A 14333-nucleotide genomic window follows, 5' to 3' on the forward strand; every position below is an offset into this window, starting at 1 on the left:
GAAAAATATATCCTGCTCATGAAGAAGAAGAAATGAAGCTGTTAGCCTAGTGTGTGCCAGAAATGAAAACCTTCAGGTTTTTTTAGTCTGTTTAAACTCAATATTTAAAAGGCCAAATTATGACCTGTTCATTCCCCCACCTGCACTGCAGCCATTGTCTCTTGGCAGCAGTATTCGGCTTAAATGTAAAATAACAGTTTTCCTTTTGGTTTATGTCCTTGGAAACAGAAAGGGTAGACATGGTTTGTATAAAAGCAGAGATAAAGGAATGAGGGGGAAAGGCCTAACTCCCTGTTGTGAGGGAAAATGTCTGCCACCCGTTGACGTTTCCCTGGTTATGTCTAGTAAAAGAAATGTGATGATGTGACACCACATTTCTTTTATTATATGTTAGCAGTGAAATATTAGGTCATGGTACCTCACCCCATGAAGGGACGCGGGTGGCGCTGTGGGTTAAACCACAGAGCCTAGGACTTGCCGATCAGGTCGGCGGTTCGAATCCCTGGGACAGGGTGAGCTCCCTTCGCTCAGTTCCTGCTCCTGCCCACCTAGCAGTTCGAAAGCATGTCAAAGTGCAAGTAGATAAATAGATACTGCTCCGGCAGAAAGGTAAACGGCATTTCTGTGCACTGCTCTGGTTCACCAGAAGCAGCTTAGTCATGCTGGCCACATGACTCGGAAGCTGTATGCCGGCTCCCTTGGCCAGTAAAGCGAGATGAGCGCCGCAACTCCAGAGTCGGCCACAACTGGACCTAATGGTCATGGGTCCCTTTACCTTTACCTCACCCCATGCATGTTTTGTATTCCATTCACATACTCCATTCATCTTGTATATACTGCCATATTTTAAAACTGAAATAACCCTTCCCTGCTACTGCTGCCCCCCAAAGCATCTGCTGCCTGAGGCAGTTGCCTTACTTTGCCTAATGGTGGGGCTGGCCCTGAGAGTCCTGGTTTCTCTGTGAAAGGATATTGGGGCGGGGGGTGGGATCTGGAATTAACAACTCTGAGCTTTTTTAAAAAAACAGCAACTTAGGCACGCAAACTGTTCTTCACAAAGGCCCTACTGAAATTCAGTTTGGTAGGGGGAAAGCCAAAAGTATTAAAAGTAATTTATTGAAAAGCTAGTCAGGAGAAAACATTAGAAGATTCTATGTTTTCTTCAACCAAACCTAAGGAGCCCATATACAGAATAAAACTGGATCCTGGTTGCATAGAATCATTGATCTTGCAGATAAACATCTTGGCAAGTGAATGGCTTTAAAATGCATAACAGCAACTAACGTCTGGAGCAGAATCAAATACAAAAAAGAAAAGTCGGAAGAAAAATCCAGAAAGGAAGAGACTTATTCATCCAATAGCAGCTGTTTAGAAGGCAGACGGAGCTCCTCTTCCTTTGGCACACAGAAAAACTTGCATTCTTCATTTGAAGAGTGTTGTTTCACCAGGATAGGATGAACGACTGAATCATTAAGTCCACTGTCTTGAAAGGACATGGGGTTGGGCAATAAAATTACTAAAGTGAGGACCTTAAATCTGGGTGTTCTGCATGCCCACACTTTCCTAATCGCCACCATCTCCCGATCTACAGGAGCTGTTTGTCAACAGGAGGAAAACTGCTGCTGCAAAGCCTCGCCTGTGTGGTAGAGAATTTCTACACAAGAGGTGCGTAGAGGAGGGTCATGTACTTGAAAAGTTAAAGGGGAAAGATCCAAATGTCATCTGCATCCAAACACTTCCCGGTTTCACTGGGTGCTGCTCAGACACAGCAAAGTTATTTTTCAGCCCCAACCCTAAACAGCTAGCTGAGTCCCACTGTTTACACCTGAAACAGATGAGCCAGCAGAGAGTTTCAGAATGGTGATCTTAAGTAGGCAAAAGTTCATTCTTCTTTGAGATAATTCTGAACGTTCACGGCAGCTACAGACACCATGCTGCAGGAGTAGGAACAGTCCCTGCTTTTTTCTTCTTCTTTTTTTCTACTAGGAGAGGAATGAATTAGGACTACTCAGTGTTGTCTGGTTCTTCTACCTCTCATGTGTTTGTGCAATAGGCAGCTTGTGAAGGCTCTGGGGGTGGTTAAGTGGCAATTCTACATTCTTCCTTTCTCATTTTGCCCACCGGAAGCAGCAATGGGCATAGCAAGACTGCATGGAGGCCTCATCCTATGGTTGGAACAATGGCCAGGAGCAAGGGTAAGGATTTCATTTAAGCTGAGCAGATCTCTGACCCTTGCCCACCATGGCTTGTTCCTCCATTCTTGAAAATTTTGAAATGCCGAAAATTTAACACCTATGACAGTTACCTAACACCTATGACAAAGGCTTGTAGTAGCCACCAGCCAGGTGGCGATTAAGCTGGACCAATGATGGCTCTGGATCTGGTATGTTATCAATATCTGGGCAGGAGCCACATAGGAGGATTCAGAGACAGCATTCAGAAAGGAATGCTATGGATGCAGAAGAGATGAGGTTCTACTGGGAGGAAGGTGGAACTACATAACCACAACTGGTTTCGTACAGGCGGATCTTGTGAGGTGTGCAGAAGAGTAGGAGTGCCTCACAAACAAGAGATGTTAGAGCTCTCTCGATGGCTACACTCCCCACAAATGCCAGTTCTCAGCCCTAGGAGTAAGGCGTGCTGTGTTTGTGTGTGTCAGAGAGGCCAACTGTGCCCCTACAAGGCCAATGCTGACTGTTGTCTCATCTTCAGAAACGTCTCCGCCTGGGCAGCGAGGTCTTGTAGAGAGACTTGCCTTTGCCCTCAATGTAGGTAATGCTCATCTCTTTGGCATTAATCTCAATGTAGGCAAAGCCCCCTTGAGAAGAGGCGTGGCCATAGAAGAAGCGCAGGTATCCAGCAGGGACCTCATGAAGGTGGTGCTTGTTGTCATCCATGAAGTTCCCCGCTCCACTTAGGACATAGCCCAAGCCAGTTTTGTCCTGGAGGTACTGTTGGAGAAAGGGAGGAACAGGCTCAAACCAGTATCACCGCCGCATAACTTTTGGGTGTCTCAAGCCATCATGTTGTTGCCTAGCTACCCCCCCCCCCCGCCCATGCATGTGGGGAAAACATTACAGTGGTACCTTGGTTCTCGAACGACTTAGTTGTCGAAGAAATCAGCTCCTGTTTACAAACGTTTTTCAGAAGTTGAACGTCAGACATGGCTTCCGTTTGGGTGCAGGAAGCTCCTGCAGCCAATCGGAAGTCGTGCCTTGGCTTTCGAACGGTTTCGGGAGTCCAATGGACTCCCAGAGCAGATTAAGTCTGAGAACCAAGGTACCACTGTATATGTCACAGACCTTTATTTAAGAGACAGGGGTACAACTTCCAGCCCATGGAATGATTGTGAGAAGCTCACTATTACTGAAGCTCAGTGTTGCTCCAAGGAGGAAAGGCAGTGGGGTGCAAGAGTTGTCATGATCTTATATGATTTATATTGTACTTGTGATGTTCTATTATGCCAGGCATAGGCAAACTCTGGCCCTCCAGATGTTTGGGACTACAATTCCCATCATCCCTAGCTAACAGGACCAGCGGTCAGGGATGATGGGAATTGTAGTCCCAAACATCTGGAGGGCCAGAGTTTGCCTACGCCTGTATTATGCTCTATTTTGTTATTGTTATTTATTGTTTGTAAGCTGCTTTGGGATTCATTTGAATGAAAAGCAGCATAAGATTTCAATCAATCAATCAACAATAATGATGACAAAGTATGTTCAAGATAGGCTGCCAGATAGGAAGAGACAGGGCTGTAGGGGCACATTTTTATGTTTAGTGCTCAAGTTCTACACAGACCATCAAATGGCACAGTTCCTCTCCAGAGGGACTTGCTACCTGTGCCAGATATACCAAGTTGGGAGAAGGAAAGGAATGGAAAAGACGAGAGAGGTTGAGGAAAGGGTACGTCAGGCGGCAGCAGGAGATGCGCACATGGCGCAAGGGTCAGTGGCCAAAGGGAAGTGCTGGTGAAGAGAAGAAAAACAAGACATGGGATGGGAAGTTAGTGAAGGAGCCCGTCTTCTTCCCCACTTCTACCAGCTCTCCCAGTGTGCAATGAAAAGCAAAAGGCAGGTGTTGGGATAGCATTATGAGGCAGAAACTGGAGGAAGGGGGAAAGAGGCCGTAAACCAGGAGCAACACCCCAACAGTGACAGGTCATGAAGTAAGAACTTCCTTCTCACTCTTCAATAGCACTTGTGCTCGTTTAGCATGGATTTTCTCACTTATTCCTGCAGCAAGATCATTATTCTTCCCCATTTTACAGATGGTAAAACAGAGCTGGACCATAAAGAAGGCTGATCGCCAAAGAATTGATGCTTTTGAATTATGGTGCTGGAGGAGACTCTTGAGAGTCCCATGGACTGCAAGAAGATCAAACCTCTCCATTCTTAAGGAAATCAGCCCTGAGTGCTCACTGGAAGGACAGATCGTGAAGCTGAGGCTCCAATACTTTGGCCACCTCATGAGAAGAGAAGACTCCCTGAAAAGACCCTGATGTTGGGAAAGATGGAGGGCACGAGGAGAAGGTGACGACAGAGGATGAGATGGTTGGATAGTGTTCTCAAAGCTACGAACCTAAGTTGACCACACTGCGGGAGGCAGTGGAAGACAGGAGGGCCTGGTGTGCTCTGGTCCATGGGCTCACAAAGAGTTGGACACGACTAAACAACAACAACAACAAAGGAAGCCCAAGACCCAGGCCCAAATCTACCACTTTCTACCACAAGGGGCATCGTCTTTATAGGAAGTGTGCAAGAGCAAAGTTCTAAGCAAGGATGATGGGGCTCTCTCTTCCTTGGCTCACCTGTAGGTTGTGATCATGGCCGCACAAGTACGCTGTGGCCTTGTATTTCAGCAGCAGCGGCTGCAGGTGCTTCACCAAGCATGTGGTTGGGCCGTGCTTCCCCACTGACCATACTGGGTAGTGCCCAGCCACCAACAAGTAGTCATCCTGAGAGTTGGCCAGCTGTTTGCGGAGCCAGGACATCTGGGAGCGAGCCGCGCCCAGTTCCTGTGGGTGCAGGGGCTGCTCATTTTGGAAGTCATCCGAATTGCCGCAGATAGTCACCGTGTCGATCATGACAATGGAAACGGTGGCGTTGGTGCCGGGCACCTTGAACCTCAGCCTGTAGTAGTTTTTGGGGAAGTGCCTGGTGGTGAAAAGAGCGGGAGGCAAAACAGTTAGAAAGGAAGAAGAAGAAGAAGAAGAAGAAGAAGAAGAAGAAGAAGAAGAAGAAGAAGAAGGAGGAGGAGGAGGAGGAGGAGGAGGAGGAGGAGGAGGAGGAGGAGGAGGTCCTTCTATATTGCAAGGCCTTTGGTGGGATGCTTCCACAGCCACAAAAGCTCTGTGGATGAGATGGGATGGAGAACCCATGCATGGGCTGGCCTAACCAGACATCAAAACAGAAGGGGGATTACTTTGAGCCAGGACTTGTACCTGCAGATCTGCAAGGATCACCTCACAGCTCCAAGGAGAAGCAGCACCTTTTCAGGCACTCTGGGCCAAACTACCGTATTTTTCACTCCATAAGGCACACCTGACCATAAAGTGCACCTGCTTTTGGGGGGGGGGGGAATTCAAGAAAAAAAAATGCGGCTCTTGGGGGCTTTGTCCCTTCCCCCACCTCCCGCAAAAGCCAGGGATAGCCGCGCGAAGCTCCCCGCTGCCCTGCGGAGGCTTTGTGGGCTACCCCAGAGCTGCTCAGGAGCTTGTCGGGGCTGGCGAGGGAAGGGAAGTCCAGCTTTCCCCCACCACCAGCCCCAAAGAGCAGGTCGGGGAGCAGCGGAAAGGCTGTGTGCACCCTTCCCGATGCTCCCCGGGGCTGGTGGTGGGGGAAGCCCGGGTCCCCCACCCAGCCCCAGGGACCACACATTCGCTCCATAAGATGCACAGACATTTCCCCTTAGATTTTAAGAGGAAAAAAGTGTGCCTTATGGAGCGAAAAATACGGTAGATGCGATCTGGGAGGTCTATGAAGTGTCTCCTGGTCGGCTTTTTAACAATTATGCAATGCAGCTGGCAGGGCTCCAAATTTCATTGGAATAGAGGCAGGAGAAGAAATAACTAACTCCCTCCCCGGCTGTTTGTGCATTAAATATCCTCAAAGTGTTTTTCTCCTCTGAGAGGAAGAGATATGTGGGCCTAGGTATCTTTTCCCCCTGTGGGTATGAAAGCAGCTGTCTGGTGTGTGGGTGTGAATTTTTTTTGGGGGGGGGACACCATCGGGAAACGTTTAAGTACTTCCCTTTCTCAGCTCTTCTGTACATCACTGGAGAATAATCTACAAATTCAATGCCTCAGTTGCTCTGATGAGAACACAATATACAATTCAGCTAAGTTGTGTGACCTGTTTTTTAAAGGACTATGCAATCAACTAACAGAGCAATCGTACACTTGTCTATTCCAGAATAAGTCCAGTTCAGTACTGAGGCCCCAAAGGCCTGTGACCAGCACCCTACCTTGCCCTTTGAATGCATTTTATAGAATCATTGGCTCTGAAATGTTAGAATAATTAAATAAAGTAAGCAATATCACAAAATCCTCTGCAATGTCCAGGTGTTTGATGCTGAGAGAGATTTTTCCTCTAGGAAAGAGGTTTGATAGCCACACAAGTAAGGTTTTTTATTGCTTAATCTGTGGCGTAAATTTCAAATCAATGAAGCTGCGATGTGAGGGCGGCTTTTCTTGGTTGTTTGTTTTGTTACTGTAACAGAGAATTAAAAACAAATATTAAAGATGCTTTGTAAGAGCTGGTGTACCACAAAGTGTGGTACAGTGGTGCCTCGCAAGACGAAATTAATCCGTTCCGTGAGGCTCTTCGTATAGCGGTTTTTTCGTCTTGCGAAGCAAGCCCATTGACAGCTTAGCGGATTAGCGCTATTAGCGGTTTAGCGGCTTTTAGCGGATCAGCTGATAAGCGGCTTAGGGCTTAGGAAAAGGGGGGGGAGGAAAAAACCCCGCAGGAACTCGCAATACATTTTCGTCTTGAGAAGCAAGCCCATAGGGAAATTTGTTTTGCGAAGCGCCTCCAAAATGGAAAACCCTTTCGTCTAGCGGGTTTTCCATCTTGCGAGGCGTTCGTCTTGCGGGGCACCACTGTATATTGCATTTAGGGAGAAACTAACTCCAAAACCGACAAGACAGACAAAGTTACTTCAACTTGGAGCTCTTTTATTAATTATGTTAATAGGGAAGACAATACACAGCATCCTCCCTCATACTGTATACAAATTTGGAATGCTTAACATCTGTATTTATGTTTTGGTATGGTATTTCCTTCATGTTCACCGCATTACTGGCAATGATCTTATCCTTTTATATCTTGTCATGTAAACAATTGCCCTGACCTTATCTTTGCCTTCCACCTATAGTAGAGTTTTGCTGAAGTGTCATTATGGAGGATGCACTGTGTATGGTCTGCTAACAAAAAAATTTTTTTTTGAAGGGAGCAATAGTTATTTGTTCTATTGTTACTTGATGTATTGCATTCATCAACCTTTGCAGTAGCTGTTACTGACTCAAAAATGACAGATATCTGTAGTGCTCAAGGCATTTCTTATCATTCTCCACCTAGATTTTAGTCTTGAAAATAAGTAAGAATATACAAAAAAGAGAGGAGCTGGTGTACTCTAGTGGCTAAGGGTGTCGGCTGCAAAGCCTACAGATCAAATCCTACCTCTGCTGTGAACATACTAGGGGGCCCACAGCGCAGACAAGGACACTGGAAGACATTCCCCTCCTCCCGCAATATCTGTCCCCTAACTTTTCCACACCTGGTAACTCTCTGCAGCTTAACTAACAACAAGAACAAATCACAGGCCTTACAGCTGTGGAGTCTTACCAACGTTTGGAGATCTTGCTATAGGCAATCTGTGCAGTGACATTCCCTGAGTGGTCGTGGTTCCCAGCCAGCACATACCAGGGCAAGTTGCGCAATGAGGGCGCCTGGAAAACTGACTCAAATGTCTCCTGCAATAGAAAAAGGAGCGCCTTTGTTTATGGATTCCTCCTGACAATCTGTTTATTGCGCATTCATCCAGATTTGCTTGCAGAGAGCTTACGCTGAAGGTTAGACTATGCCTCTCTTCCTTCCTTTGCTTGTATAGAGGTTATGCACCTCCCCATTAATAATTTGCCCACCCCACACTTTTCAGTGCAATTTCCCTGTTGCTTTCCTTAACCACAGAAAGTCTTTTTTTTTTTAATGTGGATTTGTTGCGTTAAGGCAACAAAAATCTATAATCCACTCTTTGGACAAGCCTAAATTTACGGCATGCTCCTGAAAAACTCCAGTAAATACTGATATTTTGAATAGTGCCCAAATATGTGTGTGCATTCAAGGAAGAGAAGATTTATATGCCGTGGTTTTCAGTTGTTCCTTATCTAACATATAACCATTTCCACAGCAACATTTCATACTGACACTCTCTAAACGTTTTAATAAAAGTAAAAATTAAAATAAAAGCGGTGCCTGAAATTTGCTTCCCCCTCCCCCCCTCCATTTTCTCCTTTTGTGCTGTGTCTTTTAGATTGCAAGCCTAAGGGCAGAAGCAGGAGCTTATATTGATCTGATCAGGCACTCCAGGAGCCTGTTTGCCTGAAGGGCGGGTTCTAAATCATACAATCGCAGAACTGTAGGATTGGAAGGGACCCTGGGTGTCATCCAGACCAACCCTCTACAATGCAAGAATCTCAACTAAAGAATCCAAGACAGAAGGCCTCTGCTTAAATGTGAGGATTGCTAAGTGTGCAGGTGGTGCCTTGGATACACTTTAAAATAAATTCATGTAGGTAATTCAGGATTTGGGGGGATCCACAGAGTCTAGGGCTTGCTGATCAGAAGGTCGGCGGTTTGAATCCCGTTGCTCGGTCCCTGCTCCTGCTAGCCTAGCAGTTCAAAAGCACATCAAAGTGCAAGTAGCTAAATAGATACCACTCCGGCAGGAAGGTAAACAGTGTTTCCGTGCGCTGCTCTGCTTCGCCATAAGCGGCTTAGTCATGCTGGCCACATGACCCGGAAGCTGTACGCCGGCTCCCTCAGCCAATAAAGCGAGCTGAGCACCGCAACCCCAGAGTCGTCCACGACTGGACCTAACGGCCAGGGGTCCCTTTATCTTTACCTTTGACACTCAACCCCAGGGCCCCCAACTTGCTACTGTGAAGGCTGTGTGCTGTGTCCAAGTTAACTCAGCAGCACTCTGAGCTTTATCTTATTCTAGGACTCCTGATGGTGTCCCCAGCCTCTCCACACACACCCCACCTCCTGACCTGAAAGCGTTTGTCATAGGCGTCCTGCACACCACTGTAGTAGAAGTTGTCTCCGAGGGACAAGATGAAGTCTGCTCCTAGCGAAGCTGCCGTACGTCCCATCTCATTGGCCACAGCTGCCTCGCGGGCTGTGTAGAAAGGAGCGTTGGGCACCCCGCCCCAATCTCCCACAGCGATGAAGCGCAAGGAGGAGCGCGCATGAAGGCTTGGCGGGGCAGCCAGGAAGAGCCCCAGAAGGTAGAGGAAGTTCATCATCTGAAAGCGAGGAAATGAGATGACAGCATGGGAATAGAGAGAACATTTACCTGGAAAAGGTCAACCACAGATCGGCTTGCGTTGCTACTATCTTTTCCAGGAAGCCCCTTCCCCTCGACTCTAAGCACTGCTCTCCTTTCTGGTCTCACTACTAAAGAGTTTTATTCCATGTTTGTTCCAAACACACATTCCTGGAAAATTGTAGTGCTTATTAAAAACAACCAGAGCCCAATAGGATGTAACATTTCAACTTCTTCTGTGCTTCTTTTTGTGTTTTTTGAAATGATGTCAAGAACAGTGTAGACCCCCAACAAATTATTTCTAGATATTGCTAATGAGGCATAGAATGCTTCCAGGTAAGGGTTTAATATTACAAATGGGTCACTTGGATATTGCAGATCATGGGACACTGGCAGCAGCTCCCCTCCCCCCAACACTGGATTTTCCATGCATGGGGTACATAATGATTAAATGGTGGGGGGGGCAAGATATGGATGGCAATATAATGTGACAATATTGTGTGGATGCTGTGAAAAACTTGCATGTTTGAGCAACAATAAACAGCCACTTGGAAGCACCCATAGAAAATGGAACTATTTCTCCACCAACCCAAGATTTTTGTCCTGCCAGCTAGCTAATGTACCTAACCAGCCAATTACGCATTAAAAAAAATCTAATTGATACCTTACCCAGTGTGTTGTTTTTCAATTGATACCATACTCGTGGAGTGTGTGTGTGTGTGTGTGTGTGTGTGTGTTCTTCATATTTACAAACACACATACAAAAACCCAGTGACCTTTTAAATGTCCCTTGTGAAAATGCCTTTCTGTTGATACATAGGGCAGAATTCACTTAACAAACCCGTCAATGAAAGGCCTGCACAGGGACTTCTGTTTGTGTAACAGGACATTCCCACAAAATTGTTTCTGAGGGGTGAATGGGAAGAAGAAGAAGAAGAGTTTGGATTTGATATCCCGCCTTTCACTCCCTTTAAGGAGTCTCAAAGCAGCTAACATTCTCCTTTCCCTTCTTCCCCCACAACAAACACTCTGTGAGGTGAGTGGGGCTGAGAGACTTCAAGGAAGTGTGACTGGCCCAAGGTCACCGAGCAGCTGCATGTGGAGGAGCGGAGACGCGAACCCAGTTCCCCAGATTACAAGACTACCACTCTTAACCACTACACCACACTGGGAGTGGGGGGGAGAGAGAGACATTCTGTCTGGCAAGTGGATGTGGTTGTGCAGATAGAACATTAATGCAGTATAGCATGTTGAACCCCACCCATATTTATCTAATCACACTTTGCCCTGAAAAAACAATCACTGCTCACTCCAAGATTACATTAGAAAGCTATTGTCATTCATAGTGCATTCCTGTGCATGTCTACCAAGAATTTGTGGACCTGCCTGAGGGGCACTCATCTCAATTCCTTTGCTTACAGATTAGACACCATTGGGCATTCACTCTGATAGAGTTTGGGGAGATGCTAGAGGATGTTGCATCAAATCAAGAGTTATCACACTTTCCTTAACCGGAAAATCTGATATTTAGGGGAAGAGGGTGTGATTCACAAGAGCTTCAAATCCGATTTAACTGCACAGCCTAAATTTGTCGGGATGTGAATGAATAACAAAGAATATAGAAGTCTGGTAGCGCCCTTACTCTCAGCAACTGGGCACACAAGATTGCAGCCTTAAAACATGGTAGCGTACAGTCATGCTGTGGTATGGAGAGATATACAAAGCAGAAGAGGTTATATACCATTTGCTAATCTCCTAGATAATGGGATTTATTAAAAAGCCACTACCTTTCCTATTTTGCAGTATTATGTCAACATCAAACCGAGATTTGGTGGTTAAAGAGAGTAAAAAAGACAGGCGTTCCTTTTTCGCAGTGCAATTAACAAAAGAACGTAAGAATAACCCGTAATGGCCCATCTGGTCCAGCACCCTGGTGTCACAAGGAGGTGAAACAACCAGAACTGTACACGGTACAGTGGAACCTCAGTTTGCAAACGTGATCCGTGCGGGAGGCACATTCGCAACCCGCAGCGTTCGCAACCCACAGTGCTGCATCTGCACATGCTGTGATGTGATTCAGTGCTTCTGTGCATGCGCAAAGCGCGATTTAGTGCTTCTGCACATGTGCAAGCGCCGAAACCCGGAAGTAACCTATTCCGGTACTTCTGGGTTTGGCACAATCCATAACCCGAAAACGCACAACCCGCAGCATTCGCAACGCAAGGTATGACTGTACTCCACATGTGATCACACCATAGATTTGAATAATGGCATTATGATATTGCCAGTTTTGCTTTCAATTCCTTTCCTAATGATCCCTAGCATGGAATTTGCCTCTCTCTTTTTTTCTTTTTTCCAGCTGCTGCACCCTGGGTCGACATCTCCTGGTTTAGGATTAGGGCTGTAACAATCCCAGTGCTGTTCTGGCTGATTTCCCTTCTGCTGAACTTTAAACATCCCTTATTATTCAGTTTCACAGCTTTAATTCTTTGTTCTTTGGAGACCTCCTGAGTCTAGGTTTAAACTTGGATTGCCAGAGCTTGTGCTCTCTCTCTGTCATCACCCAAAACACTCACTTCTTAAAGAAAAGCCTTGTTGCATTGTATAGCTTTCCTGACTTTTCAATTTAACCACGCTGGCATCCCTTACATTTGCTCTTGCTTGCGCCTTCCCTAATGGGTAGCCCGTGTTTTTAGGTTGTATTAACATGGGCGTCCAAACGGAGACAAACCGTTGAAACGGATCCATCGATTGCGCTCTTCTCCTGGAGGGGACAAAAGGAAAAGGAAAGGGAGGGGGGACAGACGACGGACAGATCAGGGGCGACCTGTGAGCGAGGTAGGAAAGCAAGTAGAGAAAGCGCCAGAAAGAGAAACTACTTGTAACAAGAGGAACTTACTTGCTGTTTTTGTTAAGATCCGTCTTGTCAAAACTTATGTGCTCGGATCCGATCGTCCTGGGTGTTAACACAGCACCTCTCTCTCCGGGGAGTCTCTGTCATCTGAAAACAACTGAAGTACCTCCGCTGCAACATGGGACATTTTATCAGTAACTGGAAACGGGAAATTGGGGCGGATGGGGGGGGGGAGTTCCCGCCAGCACCAGTCAGGGGAGTATTAAAGCAGAAAAACTGAGTGAGATGGAGAAACAGATGCTAATGTGATGACCCACACTAACTTCTCTCTCTCCCCCCCCCCCCCAGCCATGTGACACTTCCTCCTCCTAGCAGACAGAGGTTAAAGATTCTTTAACCTGCCTTTGTAGCAGAGCTGATAAGGAAACTGTGGCTCAGCCCCTTAACCCTTTCGCAGCTCCTCACGTTGGATGCCACAAAGGCTTGCTTACTTTTTTGAAGAAGGACTCAGGAAATGCAGCGTTTGAACGAGAGCGGCAGACTAGCTGTGGGACCTTCTGATAAGATACTGTGATAGGAATTTTGAGGTCTTAGATATATGGCAATGTTCATAAGTGTACCAACCAAGCACGTACATAGATCAGCACAGGAAGGCCAACCTGGAACCATTTTGATTCCTAAAGTGAGCAAATGTTTTCTCTGCAAGGTCAAAGTGGGAAACCTCCCCATTGTCTCTTTCCTCACAAATCCTGTCTTAAGGGCACATTTAAGATATGAATAGGGTGTGAGCCTGTGACCTGGCCCAGGAAATAAGTATTTACAATAATACAAAAGACTGGCCAGGCTCCCCAGGGTATCCAGTCAAGTAGCCTGCAAGACAGGAGATAAACAATGACAGGAGAAAAACAACATTTAAATTTCTGTTTTAGACCACCTTTTCTGTGATGTATGTATGATGTTTCTGGGGGTGGTCTTGATCTACAGGGTGGCAATTTCAAAAGTCCATATAAGGCCCAGTGTGCCATTTTTCTGGGTTCCTCCTCCTCTCCTGCGGGTGGAGCACCCTGTTGCAAAAGATCAATAAAGATCAATCTTAATAGCTGCTTTGCTTCTCAATATTCTCTGTTTGGTCTCTGTTATTTTCTCCTACCAATAGGGAGCCTACGTAAGGACTCTATATGGGCTCTTGGATACCCCATAAGGGAAAAGGGCAATTTTTGTTTACAACAATACAAAGCACAATGAAGTAGTGAGCCAAAAGCCAGCGAGGCTAAACCTGGGAGAAATGAAAAGCTGGTTCTTCCATATGAAAATGAAGGCAAATGAAGAGGCTGCCATGGCCTATAAGCCAGGGGTGTCCAAACTTTTTTCCAAGAGGGCCAGATTTCATGAAGTGAACATGCATGAGGGCCGACCAAAGTTGTTGACCTTTTTTTTAGGATTTCCCCCCGAATTTGACCTTTGTTTAGGGTTGTTGACCTTTGTTAACAGAGAAATCTGAGGGCTCCCTTGGACAAAAAACAAAACAAGGACACCAGCCAGAAATACCAGAGCAAAACAGCAGCCAGTAGGCTTGGTCTTTATTGAAGACTGTCACAACAGGACTCCCACCTGCCACCAGGTGAAACAAGATGGAAGCCCCGAACAAAAGAGAACCCAAACTTTTATTAGCTGCTAATCTCCATGTTATACCCCACCCAAACTACATCACTAGTACATCATGGTTACATCATGAAAGGGGAGGTCTGGTGGCAGTAATCTGAGCATCCTGGACCCTGCTCCATGGTTCCCCTTGCCCTCCACCAAACACCCATCAAGTGTAACAAAAGAGATATTTATATTTCCCTGTTTCCCAGCCAAGTTAATCACACCCTTTTGTCTTCATCTGGGTTTGTTATTTCTGGAATGGCTACCTGTCTGGCACTCATATATC

The 14333-nt window shown here is 46.2% G+C and overlaps 1 protein-coding gene across 1 annotated transcript; it reads right to left on the reverse strand.

Moving 5' to 3' along the window:
• Positions 1-1097: 1097 nt before the first annotated feature.
• On the reverse strand, positions 1098-12761 carry ACP5 (acid phosphatase 5, tartrate resistant). Its single transcript, XM_083719650.1, has 5 exons — positions 12446-12761; positions 9272-9526; positions 7845-7972; positions 4808-5153; positions 1098-2951 (listed from the first exon to the last, which is right to left on the reverse strand). Exons 2-5 carry the CDS (start codon positions 9524-9526, stop codon positions 2709-2711), a joined length of 972 nt encoding a protein of 323 aa, XP_083575776.1. The 5' UTR covers positions 12446-12761; the 3' UTR covers positions 1098-2708.
• Positions 12762-14333: the final 1572 nt, after the last annotated feature.

The sequence above is a fragment of the Podarcis gaigeae genome (genome assembly GCF_964106915.1).
Source record: "Podarcis gaigeae genome assembly, chromosome: 17".
Classification (NCBI taxonomy): domain Eukaryota; kingdom Metazoa; phylum Chordata; class Lepidosauria; order Squamata; family Lacertidae; genus Podarcis; species Podarcis gaigeae.

Coding starts and splice junctions, on each gene's coding strand:
- ACP5 (XM_083719650.1), bottom strand. CDS start 9,526: ATGATGAACTTCCTCTACCTTCTGGGGCTCTTCCTGGCTGCCCCGCCA. Junction 7,973..9,271: donor CCTATGACAAACGCTTTCAG/GTCAGGAGGTGG, acceptor TTTCTATTGCAG/GAGACATTTGAGTCAGTTTT. Junction 5,154..7,844: donor AGCAAGATCTCCAAACGTTG/GTAAGACTCCAC, acceptor TTTCACCACCAG/GCACTTCCCCAAAAACTACT.